Source organism: Pagrus major, chromosome 10 (assembly GCF_040436345.1).
Source record: "Pagrus major chromosome 10, Pma_NU_1.0".
NCBI lineage: Eukaryota > Metazoa > Chordata > Actinopteri > Spariformes > Sparidae > Pagrus > Pagrus major.
In genome coordinates this window covers 6,325,697-6,337,649 of record NC_133224.1, presented here as the reverse complement: position 1 = coordinate 6,337,649, position 11,953 = coordinate 6,325,697, and the positions used below count along the sequence as shown (strand labels likewise).

The window sequence follows — 11,953 nt, the reverse complement described above, 5'->3', positions numbered from 1 at the left end:
CTGAACGAGACACAGCAGTCCCCATCGGATTCCGGTGAAATTTGTATTTTTGGTGAATATTTTAGTGAAAAGAGACAATGTTTCATGAGACTGCCTTAAGGCTGGCATTAGGGTTAGGGTTAGGGTTAGGGTTATGGAGCTAGGGTTAGGGTTACGGTCGTCTTTTGACCGATTGACTCGAAATTCGTCACGAATGTGGTCCTCTACTCGCTGAATGAGACACAGCAGTCCCCATCGGATTCCGGTGAAATTTGTATTTTTGTTGAATATTTTAAAGAAAAAAGTGGCCCATTTTTTCAATAGCTTCCAGGTCTTTGGACCGATTGACTCGAAATCGCTGCCAAATGTGCTCCTATACTGGCTGAACGAGACACAGCAGTCCCCATCGGATTCCGGTGAAATTTGTATTTTTGGTGAATATTTTAAAGAAAAAAGTGGCCCATTTTTTCAATAGCTTCCAGGTCTTTGGACCGATTGACTCGAAATCGCTCCCAAATGTGCTCCTATACTGGCTGAACGAGACACAGCAGTCCCCATCGGATTCCGGTGAAATTTGTATTTTTGGTGAATATTTTAGTGAAAAGAGACAATGTTTCATGAGACTGCCTTAAGGCTGGCATTAGGGTTAGGGTTAGGGTTAGGGTTATGGAGCTAGGGTTAGGGTTACGGTCGTCTTTTGACCGATTGACTCGAAATTCGTCACGAATGTGGTCCTCTACTCGCTGAATGAGACACAGCAGTCCCCATCGGATTCCGGTGAAATTTGTATTTTTGGTGAATATTTTAAAGAAAAAAGTGGCCCATTTTTTCAATAGCTTCCAGGTCTTTGGACCGATTGACTCGAAATCGCTCCCAAATGTGCTCCTATACTGGCTGAACGAGACACAGCAGTCCCCATCGGATTCCGGTGAAATTTGTATTTTTGGTGAATATTTTAGTGAAAAGAGACAATGTTTCATGAGACTGCCTTAAGGCTGGCATTAGGGTTAGGGTTAGGGTTAGGGTTATGGAGCTAGGGTTAGGGTTACGGTCGTCTTTTGACCGATTGACTCGAAATTTGTCACGAATGTGGTCCTCTACTCGCTGAATGAGACACAGCAGTCCCCATCGGATTCCGGTGAAATTTGTATTTTTGGTGAATATTTTAAAGAAAAAAGTGGCCCATTTTTTCAATAGCTTCCAGGTCTTTGGACCAATTGACTCGAAATCGTTCCCAAATGTGCTCCTATACTGGCTGAACGAGACACAGCAGTCCCCATCGGATTCCGGTGAAATTTGTATTTTTGGTGAATATTTTAGTGAAAAGAGACAATGTTTCATGAGACTGCCTTAAGGCTGGCATTAGGGTTAGGGTTAGGGTTAGGGTTATGGAGCTAGGGTTAGGGTTACGGTCGTCTTTTGACCGATTGACTCGAAATTCGTCACGAATGTGGTCCTCTACTCGCTGAATGAGACACAGCAGTCCCCATCGGATTCCGGTGAAATTTGTATTTTTGGTGAATATTTTAAAGAAAAAAGTGGCCCATTTTTTCAATAGCTTCCAGGTCTTTGGACCGATTGACTCGAAATCGCTCCCAAATGTGCTCCTATACTGGCTGAACGAGACACAGCAGTCCCCATCGGATTCCGGTGAAATTTGTATTTTTGGTGAATATTTTAGTGAAAAGAGACAATGTTTCATGAGACTGCCTTAAGGCTGGCATTAGGGTTAGGGTTAGGGTTATGGAGCTAGGGTTAGGGTTACGGTCGTCTTTTGACCGATTGACTCGAAATTCGTCACGAATGTGGTCCTCTACTCGCTGAATGAGACACAGCAGTCCCCATCGGATTCCGGTAAAATTTGTATTTTTGGTGAATATTTTAAAGAAAAAAGTGGCCCATTTTTTCAATAGCTTCCAGGTCTTTGGACCGATTGACTCGAAATCGCTCCCAAATGTGCTCCTATACTGACTGAACGAGACACAGCAGTCCCCATCGGATTCCGGTGAAATTTGTATTTTTGGTGAATATTTTAGTGAAAAGAGACAATGTTTCATGAGACTGCCTTAAGGCTGGCATTAGGGTTAGGGTTAGGGTTAGGGTTCCGCTTGACCGATTGACCGAGTGGCCAATTCTTACACACTACATCTTTAAGCTATAACTAAAGTAAAAGAAGCAAAATAGATGAAAGTTGGTTTGTGATTTTGGAGATGTGCGCACACCTCTGCCAGGCAAACTGAGGTCTTAGTGTGCACTGTAGTTTTAATTATGGACCAATCTCCAACTACTGAAAGGTGGTGGAAGGACTTGGGACAACTCTGTAAAAAATTACTGATCTAATACATCCAAGGCCTCTCCTATGCTACTTGTTATATGCAGCAAAATTTCCTCCCCCAACGCTGAAGTTCCAAGACTAGTTCTGCTTTCACACTGTCAATTCATGGGAAACTGGCACATGTTTCACAATAAAGTCACATGTCAAATGGGATGTTACAATTCAAAAGGTCATCATGAAACAAAATAAAAGCAGCCAGAGGGATCACATCAGTCAGTTAAGTGACTGACAGATTGTGAATCAACTTGAAAGATGAATTTCACCATTTTATGGTTTGTTTTGCTGTTCTGTGGCTTGGCTCTGGCCCAGGATGATGGTGGAACATGCTCTCCTGACACATGTAATCTCCTGAGAGACTTTGGTTCCAGGTCAGAAAAACTTGGAGCAATGGAAACCAGGCTGGAGGACTGTGAAAGTCAGATTCTGGAACTGAGGAATAATGGTAAGCTTGATTAACGAATTCCTTCAGCCTTTTGTGAATTATGATAATAATGATATATACAGAATTTAAACAAACCGGGGATTCAAACTAAATGACAAAAGATGGAGAAAGATTGAGTACATCTTCTCACAGATAATTTACTATTCACATGTTGTGGAAATATCTAGTCAGTAATACATAGAAACAACTGATGCTCTCATTTTTTCCAAGTGAATTCTTGAAATACTTTACAAAGTAATGATCTGAATTTTTTTTGTTTTCACAGAAAGAACCAAAGTGATATTCAGTGCAGTGGCAACAGCAGGTGATAAAGCCATTGGACCCTTCGACGAAGACACAACTTTGATCTACAATAAGGTCTTTACCAACATCGGTAATGCCTACAATCCATCCACAGGTAAAACTCAGAGTGATTTACATGTTTACCGCTGCATCAGTAACGTATTACTGAGTTATGGTTACGACCCCTAGAAAGACTCACTTAACTTAATTCACAGACTCAAGGTGCACCAGTTAAATAATTAATTTATTTGTGTTGACCCACGAAGACAATACTAAACACAATAAATGGGATTGCCAGGCTGCTAGGTAAGCCACCCAGGCCAACGCCTTCCCCCTTAACCTAAAATTAGAAACCTAGCAAAAACAAAGCCACAAAAACAGGATACCTGACCCATCACTCCTAACAGAGAAATATCTCAAAAGAAAACTTGGACCATAAAACATTCAAAAACAACAGACACCCTGCTTTTCTGGCTACTACATTAAACATCTAAGAAAACTGAGAACTCATTTTTGGTTTGGTTTGTTGTAAGGCAGCTCAGAGAAGACTCAGAAAAGAGAAAACTGAAGAAATACTGATGATTTGTGATTTGATTTTTCAGTTGTAACTAAAAGAAGACAGTTAAATGTGACCAACACCTTATTGTTTCCACAGGTATATTTGCTGCACCTGTTGCAGGTGTTTATTACTTTTCTATCTACTATCATGCTGGAGGACACCATGAGGGAAAGCTGTTTCTCTACAAGAACGGGCAGCTAATGATCATGACCCATGATCACAAGTCAGACTCTGACACAGCTGATAATGGAGGAAACGCAGTATTCCTGCAGCTGCAGCAGGGAGAACAAGTGTATGTGCAACTGGCTGCAAACTGTCATGTTTGGGGATCTGACCTCCATACGACTTTCAATGGTTTTTTGGTCACCCTGATGTGAAAATCAATACACTGTATTTCTATTCATTTCCTGCTTCAAGATGGATGTGAAAATCTAACCTCAAGTAAATATATTACCGCTGTATTTTAAAATCTGATGAAACAGATTTCAGCAGCTCTGTCACCCTAATGACAGATTTCTGCGGCGCCTCTATAGAAACCATTTCATAATTCAAGTCTTGTGTCTAAAAACTTAAAAATCAATGAATGTACTCCTGACCTGATCGCTCACTAATTCAAATTAAGGTAGTCCTGAAACATTGTGAGGTTACATGCAATGATTCCTTAAAACCTAATACATGCTTTGTATTTAAATTTAGGAATTTTACAAAATCCTGCTTTCATTAAGATCAAATAAAGTTACATGATGCATAACCGTAATGTTGTGTTCTTTCATCTACATGTCTGAAATGAGTTGCAGAGGTCTTTTTATTAATAAAAAACTGTCTCAATACATAAAAACACTACATCCCCAACTGGCGTGGATGATGAAGCCAAGTGTAAACATTGTAAGTGTTCAAAATGTGGCTGCAGTCAAAACTCCAATAAAGTTGAGTATGTATGAAATCTGTTAACTCGGAAGCAAATCTGACAGCTGGACTTAATTTTAAATAATTGATATCATGCATTTTATGTTCATGTACATTATTATTATTAGATACAGGAGAGAATTAGGGCCACTGTTAAAAAAAATTGGGTTTTCCTCAGAGTTCTAACTTTTTTCTCAAAATTCTGCCTTTAAACTCATAATTTTTACATGTTTTGGCCACATTACATTCTCAACATGATGAAAATCAGTGTAACATTTAATAATGTGGTCAGTTATAATTGACTAATGGTATTCCGGTATTATTCCTATTAAATTAACAGGAACAATTTAAACGTTTTTCTTACCTTAACTTTTTAAAGATTGACAAAAACATCCCAGCAAAACCGCACATGGGTTACTAGTTGATGACGTCCATCTTGGATGTCTCATTTGAAGGTCTTGCAGGCCCTGGTGAATTTTCCGTGCACTCCCTGTATCGGCTTGTAAACATCAGGTTTTTCAGGGGAAAAAAACAGATTATATAGAGGTCTCAAAAACTGTATCAAATATAATTGACTTGGCATTACGGTTAAATCAGCATAAACCCTGAGACTGTAAAATTTACTCTGTATCATGTTTACAGAATCAGTATGATATATTTACTATATGGTTGCATCATACTGACAAATTAGAAAAGTTGATTAGAGATAAGAGTAATTGTAAATGATTGAAGTGTTAATGATTTCTGTTTTATGATCACAGAAGCTTCAGTTTAATCATTTTATGATCCTGTAATAGTCTTGCGATAGGAGAGGCATGTGTCTAAAGAAAGTGAAATCGAGGGACCATACATCTTTAAGGATGTGAAACTGCTGATCAGCGACCAAGGAGGCCAAGCGGGCACAGATAGTTAAACAATAGGAAGTGCCTCAAAGAAAAGATCAGCAAAACATGGGTTCATGGTGGATGTGTTTACAGTTTAGCCTATTTATAACCTTTTGTTTTGTAACAAAGTTTTGGAGGGAACATCATGGCTTAAACTGTGGGGAAATATTAATGGTAATGTGGCGTTAATAAAAGGTCATTCAACAACACGTCCAAGTCCCTTTATGCTATGTAAGCAAAAAAACCTCAAACTACTTTTATCCTAGTTTAAATCTAGAACTTCCTTGTGCGGCCTACCATTATTAATCTATATTAGCATCATCCCCGGAAAGTATTTGTTATACCTGGCATGTCTGTTGAGGTTGTAGGAAGTAAGAGGAGGAAGCGTCACGTCCATTCTCCTGTTGTGCATGCTTGGGCCTTCTCGGCGTGTCCAGTTCCACATGGGAGCTCATCTGTCTCTTACCCTCTGTCTCTCTATGTCTTTCTCTCTCCAGTTTCATGCATTAAACACTAATAGTTGAGGCTGATGTAATCTTATGTTAGTGGCGTGACAAATCAGGAAAGGAAACGTAGTGACACACGTAGATTTATTTACTTTATATAACTTTGCTATGTTTCCGCCTGACGTCATACTCCTGTGTTTTAGGGGCCCCGTTTTAGTTTGTTTCTGCCCGTCCACAATAAAACGCAATCCCAGATTTTCAGAGAAATCTGAAACGATGACGCAGACACGTAAGTTATGAGGTGTCCTTCCCTGATTTGTCATGTCACTAACATGTTTTTACTTTTCTGGAAGGACACAGCAGCAGACAACAGCCACAACAATTAGCATTTAATTAAACATAGATAATGGATAACAACACTTTAATTTACTGCATATACTTTAAGTGGAAATACCAAAAAGGTCCCAGTGTCAGTTGATTAGTTAAGTCAAAAACACTACTGTAATTATATAATAAGACAATACATTTTTGTCAGCATTAAGTAAGTTTTCGACCCTGCTCTAATCTGCCAGCCTCTGTAATGTGGATTTATTTGTTAACACCAACCAACTCCTATTTCTTTAATTGAGGAAGTGCCCTTTGAGTGCACGTTAAAATAAACACAAAAAAGACTGAAATTCTTGAAATTCTATAAATATATAAAAACAGCTGCCTGCAGGTATTATTCAGTGGTGTGTGATGTTGATGGTCAGTTAGAACAACAAATGTGACAAAACAAATTGTCAAACAAATTTTTATTGTTTTCATCTTGCTTGATATAACATGTCATAATAGGAGGATGTGAATCACAAAATATGTTTATTTTTTATTTTACACAGCCACTACAGAAGCAGAAGTGATTAAAAAGTGTCCAAATATTATATATGACACTAGAAACTACTTGTTATCAATTATGATTGTCTTAAAAAACAAAAGTAATAATATTAATCAAATTTCTTACATGTTTCAGTGTGAAATGCAAATAATAAAATGTACAGCATCAAACAACAGACAGACAAAGGGATGACATACTGTTTTGTTCAGTTTGTAATCTGTTGCTGGGTTGGCTGAAAACACTTTAAAAATGCAGAATTGAGTGATTGTTAGGGTCTCCATTTGTAGTTAAAATTTGAGTCATTTGATTCAAATGTAAATTTTGAAGATAGATCAGCAGGTTTAAGGCATCAAGTTGATTATATACAAAGCAAAACAAGCAGGATTACAACACAGTTTCACAATGAATTCCATGCAAAGCAGATAACAAATGGATACTAATTATGGGAGGATTCATTTAATGTGGCCATGTAACTTCAACTGTCACCTCAAAACAGTTTAATATTTTCGTAAGAAAAGAAATCATTCATTTAGCTGAGCGTGATAGAAACTATACACATCAGGGAGTAATTAGCCTGACAGCTGGAAACACGGCTGCACTAACCCTCCAGTAATGTCGGTCCCTCTCAGATTATACGCAGGGTATATTTCCTGGAATTTGACCACCGTTTTTCTGATAATGGACAGGGAGGCACAGGTTTCCAACATTATCACATGCCACGATCACATGCTGTGGGAGATTTAATACCAATTGGACGCTGCAAAACCCGGGGTTTGAGGAATAAACATCATAAACATTCATGTAGGAGCTGCTGATGCACAAGTTAGCATACATGAGCCGGCCAGCTGGACTACAGATCTGCTCAACTTGACTCAACGGGGCGTCGATGAAGGACTGCACTGGTGCTCTGCCGCAGAGACCAGAATTCTGCAGGTAGCTGTGTAATGAGAACAATGTTTTACTGCATAATATTGATATTGTTCAAGTCCAACTTTTAGCTGTCACATGTTCCTTCTGTTAACTGCGGGTGTTTTCAGACCCATAGCTCATTGTAGTAGTAGTACTAAATTGCAATAAAGCAACAATTACTGGTTCTTTCAGAGAGAAACAGTTTACTCACTCTGCCCAATCAGCCAGAGACCTTCTGTTAAAGCCCATCGACAGGACGTGTCTGTGGACAAAAGATTTGTATGCTTGTTGGCTCTTCCTCTGCAGACAGGGCTGTGACATATTGCCAGGGACCAGAGTGAGGATGATGGCAGTCAGGAGAATGACCTTCATTTTGTCTAAGTGAGAGGAGAGTTTTAGAGCTGATTAATGCATCATTCAGAACAACATAAACATAAATAATGTGTCTGTACTTTGCGTGCAATGTCTGCAAAAAAGGAGTGATAAATAAATCATTATCATACTGATGGACCTTTATGCATTGTGTTGTTTTTATGTAGTGTAGTTGCTGTTTTGTGTTTTCTTTTTTAGTTTTACCTGCCCAGAGACAACACATACAAATTAGCTGATAGCCAACTCTGGTGCAATTACTTTTAATTGTACACTGTCCCTTGTAAAGATAAACAATAAAAGAAAAAATTTAAACACTGGCGTTAAATCACTGTGATGTCTACTGTAGTGTGTTATGTCACCATATCAGGCCTCGTATTAGCTTGACCTGGAACTCGCATACTGTATAGCATAACTTGTTGCAGGTTTAAAAAATAAAACACTGGGGATTGATAGGTGCATAGAAGAAATAATGAGAAACATTTTCTCACCTTTTTCTTTTCTCTTCCTCTTGCTGTGTTCTTCTGGAGATCAATACCAACGGACTTCTCTGATAGAAATCTGAAAAGAATTCTCCCTTTATAAACCTCCTCTTGTCTCGTGAACATCAGATCACATCCAGTTATTTTAATCCAAAAAGTTAGCAGCCAATCAAAACATTGCAAACTTGCGCAACGTGCATGTGTTGAGACAAACCAACCGCTGAATCAACATACTGACCTGCTGCATGTCGACATACCGTTGAATGAGGAAGCGCACTTTTCTGGGTGCTAGATGTGAAGCTGTTAGGACGGGTTGATGCAACAAAAAACAAGTACACACTAAGTCACTGTTGGACTTGATTAGATACAGTGTTAAGAAAAACTAGGGCTCGTGTAAGTACATGCAAGTGTGGTAACAATGGAGGGAAGAGAGTCGAGTTGCCAGACAACGCCACCTGGGGAATTGCGCCCCAGGAAATACGATCACCACTCTTACTAGGTTACACACAGATTCGTAACACCACTTGATTTAAAGAGGACATGAGAGACGGACTTCCAAGTACACAAGATTTATTGATTAAAAAAAATATATATACCAAGTTTAAAAGAACACAAAGATGTCAAATACACAACCTGAGTGTCAAAATAATATAGCACTATAAATTGCGGTGAAAAGGATAAACAAATGGCAGGAACAGGGCTAAGGCTTTCTTAGCTTGGCGGACAGACTTAAACAACAACCAAAGGAGGGGACACAACTCAAACCAAAGAAGACCACTACAAACCACCACGTGCCACCCCAAATTCAGGGGAGTGAGAGGAGAACCACCACCGGGGGAGTCTGCCACACGCTACACCCGCTCCTGTCCTGAAAAAGAAAGAAAGACAATTATAATACCGCTTTTAGTGGGACACTCAGGCAAATGGATTACGCAGTTAAAACAAGAGTCATACAAAACCACACACACACACACACACACACACACCAACAGACAAAGAAATGAACCTAATAACTAATTAAATAATGAAAACCAAATACAAATCTATCAGAAAACAAAACAACAAGATAATAATGAACAAAAGAAACCAAAACTCAGCTGTGGGCAGGGACCAGGCATAATATTCCCTTTAGCTAAGGAAAACAAACCCAACAGCTGAGTAAACTAAATAAACAAACAAAAATATTCAACCCAAAAGAATAAACCAAATAAGCAAACAAAGAAATTAATCAAGTAATAAGAGTTGTGGTGGTATGGAAAATCCAAAGCTGCGTGGGCGCACAGCGGGATTATTGTGCCCCTTTAATCGAGATGTCAAACAGCAGCAGCAGAAGAAAACGGCGGCGGAGACGAAGCGACCGCACCAGGGCTGGGGGCCGTGGACAGCCGTCCTTTACGATGACCAGCTGGCAGCCCACGACAGAGCCGTGCAGCGCAGCCCCACACAGAGCACAGGGGGGAGGAGGAGAGACAAGCTGTGGCCTCAGCAGCTACAGCAGGACAGAGAGTAGGACACTCAACACAAGGTTAATAAGCTAGCAGACGTTAGTTGTGAAGGAGCAAGCTTACCTGAGCGAAGAGAGCTTAACACCCAGCCCCAAAACACCGTCACCGTTTCACGGTGAGGGCAGAGAGCCGACTCCGCGCTCCTCAACCTCCTCACGAAGCTACACCCAACAGGACGGCCAACACCACTGTAAAGTCACAAAATCGACACAGCTGTAACAACATGATGCGCTATGACCAAATCAGTAGAGTAAGAGGTAGGCTATAGTAGCACTCACACCAACCGTACAAATCCAAGCTCGGTGCAAACCACCGTAGCACGCCAGAACGAGCCCTCTCCTGCTGAACACCAGGCAATAGTGTGCGCACCAGCCAAAGCCCGACCAATTAACAGGTGGCACTACTGCACAATCAGGCACAGGTGATGTTGACTGAGTAGAGGTGGAGCAACACTCAACCTGCCACACAAGACTACTATTATCAGCAGCCCATCCAGTTTTTTTTAGCTTGAAAATAAGCTACACAAATACAGTCAGTTGTCTTTAAGGACAGTAGTTCCCAAATCTGTCTGACTTGGGTTTCAGTCTACTTTACTTAGTAATTTTGAGTAAATCAGTGTCCTGAGGTTTTTAGCTTTTACAATTAACTTATTTTAATGTATTTTAGACTTGATTAAATGCAGTGTAACTGTTGTTGTGATCTGCTTTACACAGTTGCCGCAAGAAGTGGGCTGCTATATGCGTCTGTGTGTGAAAGTCATGGACATGGACTAAATAATGACGTGCAGTCACTAGTGACGGTGATATCCCAGACTCCCTTACAAATTGCATGGTTTTAAGAGTTGTTGCATCATGAGAAGAAACTTAACAAACTTTGTGAAATGGCTACAGCGAATTCTAAATCACTGGTGCCTTTTTGTAAATTTGGCATTAAATACAAAACATAATGATGTTTCTTTCCTTGTAAAAAAAAAAAAAAGCATCAGTTTGTGGCAGCATCACTGTGAAACCTGTCTGTTTTTTTATGTGCATCCTGTCTGCCTCTGTAGTGACCCTAACCCTAACCCTGAAGTGTGTCTTACCTCCCTGCAGCTGTTTGAACTGATTTCATTATTTACACCAAATGTATTAAAAAATATAACATTTTGACTGTAAACGTGAAATCCAGTAAACAATATCTAATAGTGGTCACTTCTTTGGAGAACAATGAAGAGGAAGTGACCAGATTCCCTTTAAAAATGCTCCCTTCTGAGACTTGTTGCGTGAGGAGAAACTGTATTACCTTTGTGAGGATGTCTGCAGCACACTCTTAGCTATTTAGGCCTTCTTCCTCATTCGGCAAATGTTATACGTGAGCATTTCTTTCTTTGTCTAAAAATATTTGCATGTACAACCAGGAAGTGTGAATTGAACTTCTCTCTCTCTCTCAGAACACACTCGACTATTATCCTATTTATCTATCTTCACCCTAACGTTAGTCAGGGGTAGGCTTAGTTATTTTAGAGACCCCCAGAAAACTCAAACAAACCGGGGTCAGTGTAAGTATGTGCAATTATTTGTTGTATTTAACAGTACATTATTAAATATATAATTCGATACATATGAGGATGACACTAATTTCAAACACAAACCTGTGTCAACTCCTCATGTCACTGTAAAATGTAATTACAAGGTGAATATATTGTCAACACTGTTTGACTGGCAGAAATGTTGTTGTCTATGTAACGTTGCTAATGATTAGGGCATTACAGTATGCTGGGAGCTACCAAGACAAAACACAGATAACACGTGATACCGACCACATTATACTATTGGCTCACAAAGCATGTCAGAATTCTTACGCAGAGATAAACAAAACAACCATTTTGAACCCGAAAAACATTTTAAAGTTATTTGTTTCACAATCAGAATAATATTTTTAAGGAAAGTACAACTCAAACAATATTTTAATCATTTTTTTTCACACCGCATATAGATTAATA

The 11,953-nt window shown here is 39.4% G+C and overlaps 1 protein-coding gene and 1 long non-coding RNA gene across 2 annotated transcripts; one reads left to right on the top strand and one right to left on the bottom strand.

The window, feature by feature from the left end:
* The first annotated feature begins 2,554 nt into the window (after window positions 1-2,554).
* LOC141003661 (complement C1q-like protein 2) lies at window positions 2,555-4,064 on the top strand. The gene is made up of 3 exons (XM_073475076.1): window positions 2,555-2,756; window positions 3,022-3,153; window positions 3,694-4,064. Exons 1-3 carry the CDS (start codon window positions 2,567-2,569, stop codon window positions 3,972-3,974), a joined length of 603 nt encoding a protein of 200 aa, XP_073331177.1. The 5' UTR covers window positions 2,555-2,566; the 3' UTR covers window positions 3,975-4,064.
* Window positions 4,065-6,610: 2,546 nt separating this feature from the next.
* Window positions 6,611-8,565, bottom strand: LOC141003770 (uncharacterized). The gene is made up of 3 exons (XR_012179750.1): window positions 8,477-8,565; window positions 7,828-7,993; window positions 6,611-7,644 (listed from the first exon to the last, which is right to left on the bottom strand). It is a non-coding gene; the product is annotated as an uncharacterized lncRNA (long non-coding RNA).
* Between the last annotated feature and the right edge of the window lie 3,388 nt (window positions 8,566-11,953).